Source organism: Fistularia commersonii, chromosome 6 (assembly GCF_037954325.1).
Source record: "Fistularia commersonii isolate RoL2024-O1a breed Wild chromosome 6, RoL_Fcom_v1.0, whole genome shotgun sequence".
In the NCBI taxonomy this organism is placed as follows: Eukaryota; Metazoa; Chordata; class Actinopteri; order Syngnathiformes; family Fistulariidae; genus Fistularia; species Fistularia commersonii.
Window position 1 is genome coordinate 19,123,791 of NC_141289.1, and position 20,381 is coordinate 19,144,171.

Genomic DNA, 20,381 nt, shown 5'->3' on the forward strand with positions numbered 1-20,381 from the left:
GGGGGGGCACTTTTAACCTCCTGATAGTTGTGGTTTTTAATTAGATTAGATTTGATTCAACTTTATTCTCATTACGCTTGTAAGGACACAGAATAATGAAATGCAGTTAGCATCTATTCATAAGTGCAAAAAGCAAAATGCATATGTACAGAATGTGCAGTATTTACAGATAAACGAAGGATTAAAGAATAGATGCATTTTTCTTGTTTTTCTTTTTTTTTTTTACAGCAAGTGAAAGTATGGTGGATAATTGTTACGTTCAGATTACGTACATTATGCTGCTGTGAGCGATAGCTATTTTTCGTCCTTTCTATCAAATGCCTGTTTCTGACGTTGACGTCATTTCCAAGTTCAGATGAGATCAGATCTCACCATGGAGATATTTAATATTGGGTGTTCTCCACTAGATAGCAGCAGAGTCGTTTTTTCCTCCACGTCGGCTCCCGCTTCTTGCAATGCTGGTAATTATTGAAACAGATTTGTAAGTTAAATTCTGGGGTTATTTTAGGTGAGAACTTTCACGAAGCTTATTTGGCTCCCAAACACCCGTTGCCAAGTTTTACCTGCACGGGTCACAGACACTCACGCATACAGATCGTCTTAGATAAGATCATTTTATTGATCCACATCGGGGAAATTCTTTTGTCACAGCTGCGTAACAGTTGTCAAAAAATTTGAATATTAATGTAAATAGAGAGACAATTAGAAAAAGCATCCACAAATAAATAGACAGCAGAGAGAGCAACAACAAGACGGAAAAAAAAATGAACAGAATGGGAAAAAAAACAACCAAAACTAAACATAAACACCCTGTGAAAGAGTGAAAATTGCAATTACATTAATAAAACAAACAAAAATATGCAGGATGTGAGTGAGATGAGCTAGTTTTAGGACGTTTTGCCCCCCCTAAATGTTTATTTTCTTATTTATATTCCAATCACAGACTGAAAACTCGCACACTGCTGCAGGCCAGGAAGAGAAGGTCCGAGTTCAAGGTCAAAGGTCATGCTCCCTTACTGTATGGCGGGCAGTGCGGCGTCTCTGGCTTCCGTCAAACTGGAACGACGTGAACCTCGTGTTGTTAGAACGCGGCAAGCGTCCTGCTCCTTCCTGCCCTCTGGCTTTGACCTCTGACCCCGCACAGCCTCATCCTTTACCAGTGTCGGCGTGACCCTGACCTCAGCTTCTGGGGGTTCCTCAGGGTCTTGCAGGAAATGTTTGAATGCAACTTTCTCACCAGGATGGGAGAAATCTCTCAATGTCACCGATCTCATCGTTAAATATATGATTTTAGAAGCTCAATTTTTTTTTTTTTCAATTTTTCAATCACACTTTTGTCATTTTTCGGCAATTTTTATGGATTTTTTTAATCTAAATCCTTCATCGGCTTCCTGATAGACATGGAGAAGGTTACTGTAAAACCCTGGACTAAAATAAATAAGCCAAATTCACACTCCAATCCTACTGATTAATTTATTGGATGTACATCATAGAGGAACGAAGGAAGACGATGAAACAATGCAATTATTTAAAAATAATATGGGATACTAAAAACCAATTGCCTTTCAAGAAAACCGCCTATCCATTTGGAATAAATTACAAAAATATTGGAAAAATACCTCAATTCGAAAAACAAAACAATTAGATCACATTTATCTAAATTAGTTGACACCGCAAACATCTGCAAAAAGTCAGAAAAGATTAAATTACAAACTGTATTTATTAATATCAGAATCATGGTCATTCATTTTGTTTTATGACCATGATGACCATGGTGGTCTAGAACATGGAAACATCCCACTGTTAACCATAACACCAAAGCCTCTGTAAATATGCCCCCCCCCCCCTCCACACACACACACACACACACACACCATCATCTCAAACAGATGACAGCAGTCGCCCTCCGAACGCCAGTTTGTCGGTTTTGCCGGGAAAAACTTTGCGGATGTGTTAAAAGATGGCTGCGTCTTGTGGGAGCGCAGGAACAATGTGGTGGCAAGATGTTTCCAGGGCGTCGCAGCGGTCGGCTTTTCTGGCAGTTAAAGACGACGCGCGACATCTGGAAACAGTCAGGGGGCGGGACGCAACCCCCCCACCCCGAGCACACACACACACCCCACGCCGTTTCTCAGGGTCCAAACATCAAACGGAGGCCGGAGAAGAAGGTGGTGTTTTGTGTGACGTTCAGAAGCCGCCGCCGGAGGTTTTAAGGATCCCAGAGTCTGGAAAGGTGAGTGGGGGGGCAACACAACGGGACGCAATGACAATACAACACAACATGAGACAACGCAACATCATAAACCCCGATGATGCGATAACGCGCAACATGCTAAAACACGACACAACACGACAGTATATATAACATGATAAAAAATAACGCTAGCATGAAACAATGTAATGCAATGATACACGACACAGCAGGATGACTCAGCAAAGCAACGTGATAGCAACGATTCATAACATGACGACGCAACTTGATGAAATAAAACATGACACGATGTAACAACACAATACACAGGATAACTCCACACAACATGACTCAGCGCAACATAGCGCACAACATGATAAACACAAGACACAGCACAACAACATGAGAAAATAACACAATGATACACAGTGCAACAATACACAGGATGACTCCACACAACATGACTCAGCGCAACACAGCACACATGATGAAAATATGACACAGCACAACCACATGAGAAAATAACACAATGACATAACACAATGATACACAGTGTAACAACGCAATACACAGGGTGACTCCACACAACATGACTTAGCGCAACATAGCGCACAGCATGATAAACACATGACACAGCACAACAACATGAGAAACACATGACACGGCATGACAGAATATAACATGACACACAGCAACATGATAAAATAACACAATGACGCATAACACAATGATACACAAAGTAACACAATGACATAACACAATGATACACAATGTAACAACACAATACACAGGATGACTCCACACAACATGACTCAGCAGTACAACAATAGGACACAATAAAATGAGACAATGCTTCATGTTATGACAAAACACAATGTAACACAACCCGATAATGTGAAATACAACATGACTCAGCACAGCAACATGATAAAACACACGACAATATTTTTATATAAATAACATGAAACAACACAATACGCCCCATTGCACACAACACGATATTGCACAAACACAACTCGATCCAACCCAATACAACACAACACAATATATGGTGTAAAAAACACCAAAAAAACAACATAACAAAACACAATGCAACCCAAGACAGGCATCTGGGTTGAAAAGAAAACAAAATACATATTAAGGCGGCATCTCAAGAATTAATAGAATGCATGGTTTTAATAAAAAAATGACTTTTTTGTGAAACAGAACTTCCTGGAAGTGTAACAGCTTTTTCCAAAACATCACAATTCGCAATACGACACACACTTTGTCGCACTTTTACCCGTAAACTGATTTTCTTGGTCCGATCCCCGAAGAGCGCGACGTTATTTCAGTCAGGGTTTGTAACGTCTTCCCAGGAGGTCGTTACGGGAGACGGACGTGTGAACGTTGCGAGTCTGAGAGTCTCACAGACGAGCCTCGCCAACACCTGCTCGTCCTCTCCCGCCTTTTATTTAGTGGAAAGGTATGTCTTTGTATCTGCCGGGCACCTGATATTTACTCCACGGTCCCGAGGACGACCTCCGTTTCAGCCCGGCAGGGTTTCACCCCCCCCGCCGCACCCTTCACGGCCAGATCCCCTCCATCCCAAACTGGCTGAGGAGTCAGTGGAGTGTTAAAACACAGCTTCTCTAATGGCAGCACATATTAAAATCATCCAGATATATAACAATTACCCTAAAATATGGACCCAAATAGCTTTGCTTTAAAACTGAAAAAACTGAATATTATTCAATATAAAACTTAATATTGCACACATGTAAAATTGAAATTCAAATGAAAAAAGAAACACGTCGATGGCATTCGTTTGTTAAGTAAAAATGTAATAAAAATAGTATGCCTTTTTTTATTTTCAGCCGTCTGAATTCAATTTCATCATAACTGTATTCCAAAGATTAAGGATACATGTAAAAATAAAATAAAAATAATAAACCAATTATCCTTCGATGAAGGTGAAACCATTCAAGCCCACATCATGTAGTAGCAACAAAAAATGCATAAAGAAAATAATTAAAGCTCAGTTTGCGACACATTGATCTACTCTGATCTTCTGCCTTTCTTTTTGCCATTTTTTAGCACGCTGCCGGGATTAGCATAAGGTTGCTATGACAACTGCCAACAGAGGAGAGGGCGTTTATGCACCAAACACTAGCAAAGCATTCTGGTCTCATCTCATTTTTTTTTCTTAAAACTGAAAACAATTTGTGATCTTTTCTTTAATCCTGTATGAAATCCACACGCATATACTTCTCCACGAAAATTTGTAAAAGTCCTCCTTGTTTTATCGAATGTATCTTATTTACTTTATCCTACATTGCTTAAAGTAGGGACAGCAGTACCTTGCGCTTGCCAACTCACATGCGCCCCCTTCAGGTGAGGCACAGTATTGCCTGCCTCACCTCATGACTTTTCTCGACGGTTTATTATCCGATCAGCGAGAATAATTGTATCGCACACTTACACAAAATATATATCACACCCCTTGTAGATGGTGGTGGTGTATACAGTAATATAATAAATCTTTCTGCACACATTCTATAGGCGACATGCTGAGAAAAAGAAACAGAGGTATGCTCGGCTGCCGCGCCTTGGCTTACATTTGATCAGGAAATGCATGAATTCAGCGATTTGTTCTTAAGCGCATTTAAAACATGAGTGGAATCATACAGAAAATTATAAATCAGATCAGTGGAAAAATATTAATATTTATCCTACGTTAAGACTGTTTCTTTTTTTTCATAATGACAGGTGAGGCAGAGCCTCACCTGCCTCCCCTGACAGTTGGGGCGGCATGTTGGCTCGCACTGTAAGAAGCTCCCTGGTTGGATTCTGTGTGTTTGCATGTTCTCCCCGTGGCTGTGTGGGGTTCCTCCGGGTTCTCGGGCTTCCTTCCAAAATCCATAAACCTGCAGGATGTTCATTGGAGATCTCCAGTCGCCCAGACAAGGGAGAGTGAATTGTTGGATGTCTTTATGTGCCTCTCAGCTGCAGGATAGATAACTAATCAATGCATATGTACAGTAGGTCCTGTATTACCATAATTTCTGGACTATTGAACGCACCTGAATATACGCAAAAAAATAACTAAATAAATCTATGTGTACATATATAGGCCTCGCTTGAAAGGTGTCCATGTTGTAACATGATCTATTTTCACAAAAACATTTTTTTTTACTTTTAATTAAATACATACCAGAAACATCCATAAATATGTACTGGAAATGCTTCATCCAAACAGCGCCTGCAACACAGCTGATGAAAAAGATGAATAATAAATAACACAATCCATCCATTTTCTATCCCCGCTTCGTCCTCCAGCCGATCCCTATCTTGATCTTCCTCCTGCGCATTAAAACTATTAACGTTGTCAGAATTCCACAGTCATTTCATCAGTCCGCTGTGACAAGGCTTAATGTTTCCAAAAATCTAAATCCAGCCAAATAAAAGTCCATAAATTAGCCGCATCGTTGTTTAAGCTGCAGTGTTCAAAGCGCGTGAGAAAAGTAGCGGCTTATAGTCCAGAAATGATGGTAGATGTATAAAATACGTTCGTTACGGCATGAAAGACTCAGTTTAAGACTCCACTGGCAATATTTACTGTATTTGCTCACACACGTATACAGCATCTGCTATTTACAAATACATACATTTCAAGGAATTTGTTTTTCATGTGTTAGAAGGTGTTCTGCAACATGCGCATTCACTCTTTACCAATTAATACGTCTTTTTTGTCAGAATAAGGGGGAAAATGCACCTTCTGTTTGACTTCTTTTGACTTGTCATACATAATTTTTTTAATTTTTAACATGTTATTTAATGCCTGTATTAATTGGTCTTTCTCTGGTAAATATAATAGAAGATATATAATCAAACATTTTTGAATGACAATAGAATTGCATGTTGAGTTGAACTACGTTCCCTTTTTTTTCTTTCTTTTTTTTTTTTTTTTTTTTGTTTTTTAAATAAGTAGTTTCTTCTTCCAGGAGAGTTCTGGATTTATATTTGCCCAAACGAGCAGGTTTTTCCGCCCAGACTTGTTTGCCTGCACGCCCACCTGAACTAAGACAGAATATCATTCAAAATATGATATTACAGGGTCACATATCCACATTCAGTGTCGTGGGGCGTGGGGTCGGGGCTCTCCGTGGGGTGCTGGCGTGGGGGGTTGCACGCTGATCTCCTGCAGCCGCTGCAGAAACCTCCTCTCCACATCCCCCACTGGGGATTTTTCTGCAGAAAAACACGAGGATCAGCGCTGAAAGCCAGCGGGGACGCATTACCCACTAACTTAACTCCACGAGGTTCCACCTCCACGCTGCTTTGTGACCCCCCCCTCACCCCACCCCCACTCCTCCCCACGCTAACACACACCTCCTTCTTCTGCCGGTTGTCATCCTGCAGCCTGAGAGCCGGAGTCTCCCACAAAGCTCCTTCCGCGCCACTTTCACGGCGTCCTCCACGGGGTCCCCGATGGCACCGGACGATTGACTGCACCCCTTTTGTTGGAGTGTGTGTGAGAGTGTGTGTGGGTGTGGGTGTGTGTGTGCGCGCCCCCCGCCCCGGGAACTGCAGCCATGGACAGCTGTGCGCCTGATCCGGTGCGCCTTTCCTTCCGTGGATATTTACGCGTCGCGCTGCTGTGCGCGGCGCATTTTGGAGCGTTGGCGCAACGCGGCGGTGAGTGGATTCCCCACGAAAGTTCTCTTCTAAATCCACGCGAGCGAAACGGGAAAACAAAGAGGATTTTTTTTTTCTGCATTTAAATAAATGTCAGATGTTTTTTTTTTTTTTTTTTTTTGTTTTTGTTTTGTTTGTTTTTTTTTGGAAGGGCGTCTGGAAGAGTTTACAAGGCTTTTGACACGTGGCGGCCCAAAACAGGACCCAAAAAAAGAGAGTAATTAAAGAAAAACAAACAAATTAATAACTATCAGAATCAGAATATTTTATTGATTCATCAGAGGGAAAATTGTTTTTTTTTTTGAGTCAAGTTAGAGTCAAGTGGGGAAGAATCAAAATAGAACTCAATATAAAAATAAAGAATAAAATAGCGAATAATAAAAATAAAAAGAACAGTAAAGATCGAAAGAAAGAAATGTATGTAATGTATGTAATGGGAAGGTATGTAAAAATATATGTAGCACAAAAACAAGTACCGCTTTTCACAACTTGTCCATCCATTTTGCACAAATAACCTCATTTTTATTTTTCTCTTATTTCATGCTTGTCTGTTTAGTAACGTCAACCAAAGCAAATTCCCTGTAGATGCAAAATCGCTTGGCGAAAAAAGCAGTTCTGATTCTGATGTAAATGATTACATGTAGTAATTTGTTGTATGAGTAAAACATTTATTGCACAATTCAATTAATTATTAAGTGAGATAAGATATGATTTATTGATCCCCCATAGGGGGAAATGTGTTTGTCACAGCAGCATGGCAGTAACAATATCAATGAATTGAATGTAAATATAAATAGAAGAGACAATTAAAAGGATAAAAATACATAACAAAATGACAACAACAGAAATAAGAGAAAAGAAAAAAAAATAACAGCGTGACAACAAGAATAAAAAAATAGATCGCAAAATGAACAAAAACAAGTATAAAAGAGTAAATAAGTTAATGGGAGTAAAAAAAAAAACATTCAGAACAAAAAAAAAAAAAAATTAAGATGATGAGGAGGTATTTTTTGTGAAGTGAAGAAATGTTTTTCTCCAGGGGATCCAGCAGCCGATTAAAGCTCTGGATTGTAAACTTTAAGACCAGCCGTCGTAAAGATCCTGCGAGCGAAGCTACCGGCAGATGTTTATCCAGAGAACCGACACGTTTTTACGCGGCTGTAGGAAATTTCCGGAGCATTAGAACGGATCATTTTAACAAGCAGTTGTTGCGCGATGCAGAGGACGGTATCGTCAGCATATAGAGATTTTTTTCAGCACAACAAATTGATGTCAAGTTCTTCACCACCACAAACACAACGTTTTACTCACTTAAATCAAACTCTGGATTTGTTGTCGAATCAAAGATGTATTCAAGTGCGTTAAAATATGTTATATGATTTAAATATGGTTTGAGGCAGGGATTTGCACAGAATGGAATTCCGAGCGACAAGAAAACTCAAGACACAGCTGAGTTAGGATTTATTATTTTCAGTTTGTTTTTTTCTTCATGAGAAGTGATTTATTGTGGTTCCGCAGACGTTTAATCCGAACAAACGTCACACCGTCATTGTGTCAAGCGGAGTTTGGATGCCCCGGACAATATATCACCAGTTTCCTTTTAACTTTAACCAACTCTTAAGCTTCTCATTTTATTTTTATCACGTCTTCATTTGTCCTGATTCTGATTTGTATGCTTTTAACAGGAATAATCCCTTTCTGTAACGTAAGCCTACGTAACAAACATGTCTAGAAAGAGACCAAACCGAGGTTTTTCCATTTCTGGGTCTTCACCCGGAGGTTGGCCTCCCGTCCAGTCAAAGGTCACCAAAGGTCAAAACATGACATATGTCATCTTTTCTCTGAAGGCTGTCCCGTGATGTCAGGACGCTCAGTTCCGTCTCTTTCGTTGACTGACGGACCCTCTGGGGAAAAAGACTCCTAACCTAAGTTGTGTTAACACCCTGCTCTCCTCGATTAATCTTCTTTGCCGGCCCCCCCCCCCCCCCCCCCCCCCGGGCCCCGGGGCCGGGTTCATTAGCTCCCCGCCCCCCCTCCGGCCCTGTAAACTCATTAAGCCGCCGCCGATCGAGACGGTTTAGCCGGCAGCCGAAGTCTGGCCGATTGTCCCTCTGCCTGAAAACCGGATTGTTTGGACAACCTGTGACCTGAGATCTTGTCAGCAGGGAGTCGGGGGAGGTTTAGGCGAGGACAAGCGACAAGTCAATTGCTTTCAAGGCGCCGTCTCAACGGCTCGGGCGGTCCGTTCAGGTCTTTTCCCCGGGTTTGTCCTAAACAACCCGAGTGTTTGTTTTCCTTGACCGGTCTTAACACGAGCGACACGATCAGACCGGGGGGGGGGCCAAAGAACAGCCTGTTCCTCTTTGTTTGAGTTTGTTTGCTCTGCGGACCGTCGTTTCTCCTCGCAGATGTGGAGAGAGTGGAAAACTACGCGCCGCGCACAAATCATCCCCCGGGTCACCGTGGGTTGAGTTTTGTCATGCGCCATTGGCCTCTTTCCCGGGGCGAGTTTAGAGAGGCGAGAGGCTCACAGGAATGTCTGTTATTCTTAGTAATTTCGATAACCTCCGGGGGCAAAGGGATCCGTCCTGCTCAGCACCTTAACGCCGACTGACACTTTAAGCAGCGCCTTCGTCTCGTGGCCGCTTCCGTCGTTCTGTTTTGAAACCGAAACAGAAGACGCCTGCGACGGTCGAGTCGATCCGGAGATTTTCTGGAGATTTTGCACAGGAGCCTGCAAGTTGTCATACCTGTTTACATTTTGTGAACTATTTTTCCCATCACAACAGTTTTGATGTGATTCGTGGCTGAATGCAATAGAGCTTTTCGTTTCGACCGTCTTAAAACGCTTTTAGCTTAGCAACAAATCTTTTCCGTTTCTGCAGAGGTGCAGACGATTTTTGGCAAACCTGCGCTAACAGGTCATCAAAATCACTTTATCCTGCAAGTTTGCAAATTTGTTTTTCTTGAGCGACACTGACTTATGTGCATCGTAATCTTGAACCAGTGAGAAGTTCAGTTAGTATCCTAAGTTAATTGTCTTGCTGTGTTAGCGTCCACGAACTCTTTTGGTCGGTAGCATCAGGAGCCCATCACAAAGTTAAATGCATCGAGCGCCAAAATTCAAAACGTGCCGGCCAACATTGATATTTATTGAAAAAAAAAAAAACATCCAGATATATAAGAATTACCCTTTACATATGGACCCAAACAAGCTTTGCTTTAAAACTGAAAAAAAGAATACTATTCAATATATAAAACTTAATATTGCACACATGTAAAATTGAAATTCAAATGAAAAAAGAAACACATCAATGGCATTCATTTGTTAAGTTAAAATGTAACAAACATGGTATGCCTCTTTTTATTTTCAGCCTTCTGAATTAAATTTCAACAATAACCGTATTCCAAAGGTTAATGATAGATATAAAAATAAAGTAACAATAATAAACTAATTATCTAATAATATTGTACTTGAATGAAGGTGAAACCATTCAAGCCCACATCATGTAGTAGCAAGAAAAAGTGCACAAAGAAAATGATTAAAGCTCAGTTTGCGACACATTGATCTACTCTGATCGTAGCACGCTGCTGGGATTAGCATAAGGTTGCTATGACGACTGCCAACAGAGGAAAGGGCGTTTATGCACCAAACACGAGCAAAGCATTCTGGTCACATCTCGTTTTTTTTCTTAAAACTGAAAACAATTTGTGGTCTTTTCTTGAATTTCTTGAATTCTGTATGAAATCCACAAGCATATACTTCTCCACGAAAATTCTTAAAAGTCCTCCTTGGACTAAAGTAGGAGGACAGCAGTATCTTGGACTTGCCAACTCACATGCGCCCCCTTCAGGTGAGGCACAGTATTGCCTGCCTCACCTTGTGAAAGTCCTCCTTGTTTTATTGAATGTATCTTATTTACATCGCTCCCCGCCTTCTCTTTTTACGAGTACTCGGTTTTTGGTCTCTCTTTTGCTTGGGACGATCTTGAGACGACCTGCCGACGCATCTTCCGAACTTTTCCCGAAAAGGTCACGAGAGAAAGTTAGGTCGTTGTAACAATGCAACGTCTTCGGCCTTCCTTTGGCCTTCAGTTTGTCCGTTTGTATTTTTTCTGACATTTCAAAGAATGAACCACGGCAGGTTTAATGTTAATGTCAGTTTTGTTTTTTTTGGTTTCTTCTCCGTCCCGGACGGACGCAGATGGTTTCCCACAACCTCCAGTTGTGCGGCGGTCGGGTCTGTCTTCGCCAGATCACTGTCTGACATTCAACACTCTAACTCCTTCTGGCAGATCGAGTTTTTCATACACAAAGAGACAGGAAGCGATGATGCTGTACAGTACCTGTTTTGCCGTTCCCCTCCTCTCTCCTGCCTTCTGCATGGTCTTCCCTCAGATCTGATTGTGCAAAGTCAACATCTGGCTTGGCTTCAAGGTTTATGATCTGTATTTTCTTCAATTCTGCCTGGTCTTGCTCTGCAAACGTGCATTTCGGTCTAGAGTCAACATTCTCACCGCAATTTGTATTGTTTCAGCTCCGGAGTGTTTCCCAGGAGGCCACCGTATTCTGCGTAACCCCTATCGCAGCGTGGACTTTGACTCCACGGAGATCCAGAACACGGCCATCCAGGAGCTGGTGTGCGACCACTCGCTGGCCCCGGGCTGGTACCGCTTCAAGATCAACAATAAGCCGGCGGAGATGCCAACCACCTGCGTGGAGGTAGGAAAACACGCTCCTGTCCAGGTTTTAGCTCATAATTCTACTCGTGCGAGACGTTCGTCGTGATCCTGGAACCCCTTCATGAAAACATCAACGGTCATCCAGTCAATTGGTATAATAAGCACCTCGAGTTCGGGCTATAATAACCCCTTCGCTGCAGTTAATGACTGTTTTTTGCAGATGAATCGCTGCGGGACGCAGGCACCGGTGTGGCTGTCGCTGAGGGAAGCCCCCCTGCCGCGACCCGGGGAGGTCCGGCAGCTCTCCGCCTGCGCCACCTGGCAGTTCTTCCACGGCAGCACCAAAGACTGCTGCCTCTTCCGCATCCCCATCACTGTGCGAAACTGCGGCAGCTTCCTGCTCTACTACCTGCAGCCGACCCAGGGCTGCATGGGATACTGTGCTAAAGGTCTTGACTTTGCATGCTGCCTTTCCTCTATATCTGTCATTTCTGACTATTAGGCGCACCTGAATATAAGCCGCACCGGCTAAAAATGACTAAATAAATATATGTGTACATTTATAGGCCAGACTTGTCTACGGCCTCAGAATTTCGCGCTCATTTCATCGGTCCAATGTGCCATGGCTAAATGTTTTGGCGGTGTGAAAAAAACCATAAATCAGCCGCATTATTGTTTAAGACAGTGTGAAAATAGTTGCGGCTTATGACGATATATCATAGATTGTGTGTTACCCGATGCTGAATTCTTTTTATATGATACAAAACGCAAATCCAGGCGGAAAAAAAAAACTCAGATTTGTAATTTGTGACATATTTAAATCAGACAAGGGAGGTCATCAAGAAAATGCATGATAATGAAAAGTAAATATCAAAAAATGCCAGGTTTTTGGGTACAGTGATTTTTCAAAACTTTCAACCCATTGAAATATCGGTCGAGGCTAAATGATTTGGCGGCATCAAGCACGTTCGTCCCAAAACATCCATAAATTAGACGCGACACTATTTAAGCCGCAGTGTTGAAAGTGTGTTAAAAAAAGTAACAGTCTGGAAATGATGGTATGTTTTTTAACTTTAATTCAATTATTGGATGGTAGAGCATACATGGTGCAGAGAGTGGAGCCACAGTTGGAAATATAAAGATGCAGATGACCAATTTTCCATCTAATTTTTCATATGTCTGAGCATACAGACCACCTCCCTGTGCACCCTGAGGACCTCTGTGAGCAACATTAGACGTGCACGCTGTGGCCACACACCAGTATCACACCTGGGATCATAGTTTCCATTTAGTCCATATTTTTCCATCAGAAAACTCGCTAACTACTTTAGCTTCGGTGCATGTTTTCCAGAGCAGACCTTTCTCACTCGAAAAAGAAAAAAATCTCACCCACCTTCACCGCAATCTGCACATACTCCGACAGCCGTTCCAACTTAACAAAAAACGCATTTCTTTTTTGATTTGGTTTGGTGAGTGAACGTATCACATTCGCCGCCCGCTCGTTTCGCCATGATAAGGGGTTAGCATGTTAGCATTAGCGTCACTTAACTCCGCCACACTGTTATTATTCTTATATAGCCGTCAATGCCGTGATTGGCTGCGTAGCGTAATTGCATCGTATCGTATGATTGGCTGGACACCTGTCACTCACAGAGCTACACAGCAAAATGATACAGAAAAAAATGTTATGTATCTAATTCAATTGCAGCGCGCTGGATAGGGTTTCTTGTACTCAGAGAGAGTGCGAGTACTGCGAAATTCCGCAGTTGCGCAGGGAACATTGGCGGTGGCGCTATGTTGGATTCTTCCAGGAGAAATTGTGTTTGTGGTGGTGAAGAACTTGACATTAATTTGTGGTGCTGAAAAACGATGCCGTCCTATGCATCGCGCAACAACTGCTTGATAAAATGATCCATCCTGGAGCTCGAGAAAGGAAGATGAGCTGTTTGGACGATGCGGCCGGTCCAGTTCACCTCGAACCATAATCCGAGTCGCCCCTGGACCCTCTTTGTTCAGACATCCGACCATCTTTAGCAACAACTCCACTTTTCGAGGAAGAGGAACCTCGAGAGAAAGCGATTGAGTTGAGATCAACAGGTTGTGTCTGTTTTTTGTCGAACGTAGCCTCTGTTTCGGCATCGGAAGGTGACGGTTCCGTGCACGGGTTACGGTTTGGTTCGTGAACGGATTGAATCTTGACTTTAAGAGTCGGTTTCATCTGCACATCAAGTGCTTTACAATCGTTTTAGCTCATAGAAGGATAACATGACATCCATTTCTTTTGGAGCGGTGGATTCGGCCCATTGATTTTTGAGAGGGATTCAGATCTGGATCCAATAGATATAAAAGGATTCTCAAGCAGCGTAAAATTTGCCAAAGTTTGACATATTAAGTCACATTTCTTTTATTTATCTGGAAACATTGCACTGGGATTTATGAAGTAAAAGCGCCCATATTTCAGCGTCAGCTGTGTGTTACAGCGGTGTGTCATCCGTGTAGTACCAGATATTTACAGGGTCTTCGCCTGGACGCACAGCTGTTTCTATCCGGGCGTTCAACATATGGAATTCCTTATCGTCCGACTCACGCTGGAATCATTTTAAACTTAACCTGAAACAGATTTCCAAGAGAGATCAGTGATGTGGCGATAAACCATCCCCAGATTCTTGTTTAAGAGCGCTTCGCGTGATCCGCATTGGGGTTTTTCCATCAGAGACGCTCATCGGTATCTAATGAGGAAGACGCAAAAAGGCCAGTCTTTGGGTTGAAGCGGATTTGTGAGCTTCTGGCTTCACGGAGAGCAGCTACGGCGTATCAAACCGCCGAACGATTGAATTCCGGCGAAGGAAACGGAGTGACTTTCTTTCCGATCTGCTCCCGTTCCAGTGGTTCCAGATGTTGGACCCAGACCGTGTCCGGCAGGTGAGGTGGAAGTGGACGGGCGATGTTCAGGTACGCAGACGCGGGTCAATATTCTCCTCCGCCGCAGCTCCTGGAAACTTTTCTTTGGCTCTTTTGCCCGTATTTTATCGTTTTACCGACTGTTTCCGCCGGTTGGATCGCTTCTTCTTTGCCATCTTCACAGATTGTCCTTACCTCCCCTCAGCCTCTCTGCCGTCCCTGCCGTCCCGCCCGACGATCTCCCCGGAGCTGTTCGCCCACAGCGTCCACCTGAGGTGCTCCTTCGTCCCGCCGCCGTGGAACCGGCCGCTGGGCTACCGGGTGGTTTGGGCCAGGAACATCGGGCGCGGCATGAAGGCCGAGATCCGCCAGGAAACCACGCTGAAGCCCTTCTCGCTGGTGGAGATGGACGGCCTCCACTTCAGGCTCGGGGAAACGGTAAATTCTCCGGCCGGGGAAAACAGCGGCAGGTTCACGAGAACCAGCATCACGTGCTTCTAATTTAATCTTTTTGGATAAAACGGGAGTCGGGAAGTACAAGTTCTCGAAACATTTAGCGCTCGTAGCGGTTTCCGCACAAAAAAAAAAAAAAAAAATCACAAATACTTTTCTTTTTCGTTTTGTAAAGTCTCGCTCGCTCGCTGAACGACTCCCAGCCCCTTGCTGACCTTCTGACCTCCTTATTGGCCGATACTTCCTTACATACTCGTCCTGTACTAACCAAGTAAATAAAGGGAACGCATCCTAGATGCGAAGGAATGAAATATTTTGATCGAATACTTGTTTTTTTTACATAGTAAGATGTGCTGACAACAAAATCACGCAAAAATGGAAATCAAGTGTATGAAGCCGTGGAGGTCTGGACTACAAAACACACTCCAGTGTGTAAAAACACACTCCAGGCTGATGTCGTGTTCTTAAAACAAGTTAAAATGAATCAGTGTTGCTTCCCAAGTGGACACTTTGATTGACTCGGAGTTATATTGTGTTGTTTAAGTGTTCCCTTTATTTTTCGGAGTAGTCTATTTACCTCACGATTAACTGAACTTATTTACAGACTTAACTTGTTTGCGTGGCTACTCTCTTGGTTCCTGTGGTACTTTATCATTTTTTCACTTATTCATTTATTTACTTAATGACCTACTTACTTTGCAAACGCTCATGAACTTTGTCTGTTGCTGTCAGACTCAGTCAGTCACTTATTCCCAAACCTAAAGACTGACCTACTTACTCGCAAATTACCAACTCACTTTTATGTCTTCATTCACCTTTTGACTTTATTACCAACAAAGTGACTTAAATATGAAAATTCTAACAACGTACCTACTTAATGAATAACCCTCTGACCTACTTACTTACTCAAATTTCCTACTTACTTAATTAGTCACTTGCAAGAGTGAAAGCGGCTAAAAATGAAAACAGTAATTATATTTACGTATAAGTAATAATTGTACAAATAACAAAAAAAAAAATACGGTAGAAGTCAAATTAATGAAAAAAGGTATTTGAAGGTCAAAGGGAATAAACATTTATTGTAATATGTTTATTTCAGTCATGTACATTATTAGCAGGTGCAGTGAAAATACAATATAATAACAATATTAATATAATAATATTATTATATACAATATAAAAAACACGACACAACATATTCATCAAATAATGCTCAAAAAAAAGTGAAGTTCAAGGTGAATAAACATTATTTTACTGTAATACATTGGTTTGAGTGTGAGCTGAATTAAGATGAAATGGGATTTATTAGCAGGTGCAGTGAAAATACAAAATGATAAATATTGCTTTTGACTTCATTACTGACCAACTGACTTAAATATGAAAATTCATAGTAATATACTTACTTTACCCACTTTATGAATAACCAACTGACATATCACTTTCTAAATGTCCTTCTTACTTACTCAAAAGAGCAAGCGTGGCCTAAAAAGAATAAATGTATAATTTTTATGTAAAAATAAAAAACACAATAACATAGTGTATTTTTATTTATTCATCTAGTTGAAGTAATTTAAAAAAAAAATCAGTTCAAGGTCAAGGAGATTAAACATTTATTGTAATACTTTAGTTTGATTATTATGTGAATTAAAATGGAATATGAAATGATATTTAGAGTCGTGAATTTAATAAATATTGCGTCCTCACACGTGCAGAATTGTGTTTTTCGATCACGCATGGCCATTTTCTAATGCAGGTGTAGTTGCAGGCAGGAAGGCAGAGCTGGTCTCTTGCAGAACATGTGCGCTTTCCTCACACTTTATCAAGAACTACCAATAAATCATCAATCATAAATATTCTGGCGCTGCTAACAGTCGGCCATCGCAGAAACCCCTAGTTGGTTTTAAGGTTTTCCCGGGCGGCCCTGCTGAGGTCGTCCCCGCCGGCGGCCCCCGTGCAGCTGCAGGCTGTCACGCCGCCGTGTTTGGACGGCGGGGCTGCGTTGGTTGTGTCTGGAAGGCGCGGCGGAGCGCTGGGCCGGCTCATCGGGGCCCGTGTTTAACATGTGTTGATGTTGCAGTCAGGCGGGGTCGGAGGTCACGCCTGAGTTAAAACCTCGCTGGTTTGCTTTGAGCCACACAAGGGGACGTTTTGATGAATTACAATTACAGTGTCAGATGTACCACCGTGACGTATTTCTTAAAACAAAATCAGTGTGTTGTGGAGATTTGACTCTAGTTTTTACTGCTGCTTGACATGTAGCAAAATATAAGGAGAAACATGTTTAAAGTTTAAAAGCAGAACAGCGTAATGGTTTGGTTTATGCCGAAATGAAACCCAGACAATGAAATAACATAGCATAGCATAACATAACATAACATAGCATAACATAACATAACATAACATAACATAACATAACATAACATAACATATAATACTTTATTGATAAGACCATTTTATATTTTCACATCCAGCCCGTTTTGTTGTTTTTTTATTGTTTTTTAAACTATTTTCTTTGAATATTTTAATAAGTATATTTTCAATCAATTTTGAATTTAGAAACTCTTTATTTTTTCCTTTTGTTTCATTTTTTTAGTGGATGATTACATAGAAAATAATATCGGTACATTGATATGATCAATGATTTTTAAATATATGATAAATGATTTTAAAGTTGAAATAAAATGCCAAATATTTGAATATTTCAATTGCAATTTTCATTTTAATTTACAGGATACCGAATTAGCCCCCGCGCATAAAATTAAATAAGAAATGTGGCTCTCCAGCCAAAATAATTGTAAAATTAGCTTGTCACAGTAGCGCAACAATAACTACATCGATACATATGAATATAAATATAATTAGAAGAGACAATTAAAAGGACAAAAACAATACCAAGGATAGGAACAGATAACAGAATGACAATAAGGATAAAAATAAACAGGATGAGAATGGAATGACAACAACAAGCGACTACATTTACTTTGGTGTTTTTACAGAAACACCAAATCATTTATCGCATTTATTGACAAATCATTTTGAAACAATTGACTCTTTAAAAGAATTTTCAGGCATTGTTTGTTCAGTCTTTGGCCCTATCAATGATCAGTTATTATTTAAAATCATTTTTTACAGTTATAAGTTCCTCATCTTTGAATACCGATGTCATAAACGCCCCCGGAAGCCCTCCAGCAGATATCTGATTTGAAGGCTCCCGACTAATTTCAGTTTCCTGTCGAGTTTTAGATTATTACAAGATGTACTACAAATTAAAAATTGCATTTGTGCAGCAAAAGAAATTACAAAAAAAAAAGTAAACAATTAAAAAAAAAATATCCAAAACCATGCATCAAAAATTTTGCTATTTTGTGAATAATAATTGTGTTTTTTTTTTAAATTATTCTATATTATTTATTATTTTATTGAATTAACAATATTTTGTTTTTGAAAACTTTGTAACATTCTGGGTTAACAGCACATTTTCCTTGCAGTATTCCTGCAGCGTGTCGACTTTCAGCGCAAACTCCAGCGCCGGCAGATCCACTCCGAGAGAAAGCGAGAGTTTCTACGCCGGGTTGAAGGTAAACAAGTGGATTTTACCACAGCAACCGGAATCTTAGATGAGTGGTAAAACATCTTCAAGATATTAAGCCGGTCCGGTTACCTCAATGTGATTTTTCGATCTGCTCGCTTAATTATTTCAACAACCTGAGCAGACAAAAGAAACCCTTTGTTTCTATTTTCCCCTCAGTTCTCTCCGGAGTCCTTGCATATAGCGGAGGACGGCCGGGAGCACAAGGTGGCTGTCCACAGCACCGTGCCCATCGCCTGTTACCATAGCGACCACTGTGGAGTCCCCTTGGCGTTGAGCGTCCACGATCCCGGTCAGAGCTGCAAATAAAAGAAACGTTGCTTTAACCAACTTTTAACTTTACCTACCTTACAAACATTGGAAGTTATTTTCTTAGATCTGAAGCGTAGACGGTGATGACTATTTTAGATAGCGTGTGTATATGCATATGTGTCTATTTAGCTATCCATATATATATATATATATATTGATATAGATATATAGATATTCTTTTCCCTTCAGGGGTCGTCACAGTGAATCAACCTTCCCCATCTAACCCTATTTTCTGTATCCTCCTTCCTCACAACTAACTTCATATCCTGTCTCATTATGTCAATAAATCTTATATATAATCATATATATATATATATATATATATATATATGTATATATGTGCAGTCAGGGGAGGCAGGAGAGGCTGTGCCTCACTTGCCAATATTGGAAAGAAAAAAATGTAAAATGAAAAAAATTATGAAATGTTTTTTATCAGTGATTTGCATTACAAAGGCCTTTTTTTCTTTTAATCGGTTTGATATTGGGTTTTTTTTCAAAATCGCTGGATTTTCACATTAACAGTTCAAATTCTTAGAGATGTGTGGTGAGGCTGCCGACTGTTGAGCCTCAACGTAGATTGCACAACGACGGCTGACTGCACTAAGATAGCACTGCACTATTGCTGTCTCTCTGTGTTGCTACTAAAATATTCAAACACTTTTGCGATATGAACTACATTTCCAATGTAGTATTTTTGTCAACAACTGTCTGTGTGTTACTAGTTTCCTGTGCTGAGCAGTTATTAATTAAACGTCTACGAAGAACGTCTAAGTGAGGCACGCAGTTTCTCTGCCTCATGCTAGATGTGCCTCACCAGCGATGAACCTCACCGCACTGATGTATATATATTTTTATATGCATGTGCTATTTCAATTTCTCCGTGTGTCTCCTTTTCAGTGAATTGCTAAAGGGTTTGGATTTAGAGCCAAGCAAATATTAACGTGTTTTGTTTTTTGGCATGCAATAATCAAATGGTGACTATGTGATCAAAAAAAAAGCTGGTTTCTTCTGTGTGAGTTTCCCCGCCGTGGCGAGCGTAGCAGCTGCGTGTCGTCCGCTAACGCCGCCTCTCTTCGCTGATAACCGCAGACAGCCTCCCACACGAAGTCTCCAACGTGGCCTTGTCCGCCTGTCAGGTGGAGCTTCGGCCCGCGGCGTGCGGCGACGGCAGCTGCAGCCGGGCGGCGTTTCTCCTCACCGCCGTCACCGACTTCACTCGTGACGGGAACCGTCCCAGCCTCGTCACGGCCTCGCCTGCGGCCGGCGCGCCGCGACTCTGGAGGAACTACATCCCCTTGTCCCTGAAGGTATGGAGGATTTGTCCGATCTTATACAAAATCGCCGATCTTCCTCTGCTCCTCACGTGGACATTCCCTCGATTCTTGGATGACGACAATCACAGGCGGACGGCGTTTATCTTGATAAATTTCGGTCACTCGGTCCACGGGGTGCCAGCTGTCCTCGTGGTCTTCTGAAAAATCTGATGCTGAGACTCAAACAAAGGTGAACTCGGGTGAGCGGCTTTGCGGGGAGCTCAAGGGATCCTGGAGGGTTTTTCCAGAGTACGATGGGAAAG

General features: G+C 41.5%; 1 protein-coding gene across 2 annotated transcripts in view; it reads left to right on the forward strand.

Annotated features, from left to right (window-relative positions):
- Positions 1 to 2,157: 2,157 nt before the first annotated feature.
- Positions 2,158 to 20,381, forward strand: part of LOC147233567 (von Willebrand factor D and EGF domain-containing protein) — a 46,897-nt gene continuing 28,673 nt past the window's right edge. For both annotated transcript variants that reach the window (XM_086148534.1, XM_086148535.1), the window contains exons 1-10: positions 2,158 to 2,233; positions 3,550 to 3,656; positions 6,593 to 6,868; positions 11,406 to 11,590; positions 11,771 to 11,999; positions 14,437 to 14,502; positions 14,657 to 14,889; positions 18,393 to 18,482; positions 18,653 to 18,785; positions 19,895 to 20,112. In XM_086148534.1, coding sequence (XP_086004660.1) covers positions 6,766 to 6,868; positions 11,406 to 11,590; positions 11,771 to 11,999; positions 14,437 to 14,502; positions 14,657 to 14,889; positions 18,393 to 18,482; positions 18,653 to 18,785; positions 19,895 to 20,112 — 1,257 coding nt within the window. In that variant the 5' untranslated portion in view covers positions 2,158 to 2,233; positions 3,550 to 3,656; positions 6,593 to 6,765. The remainder of the gene's footprint in view (positions 2,234 to 3,549; positions 3,657 to 6,592; positions 6,869 to 11,405; positions 11,591 to 11,770; positions 12,000 to 14,436; positions 14,503 to 14,656; positions 14,890 to 18,392; positions 18,483 to 18,652; positions 18,786 to 19,894; positions 20,113 to 20,381) is intronic.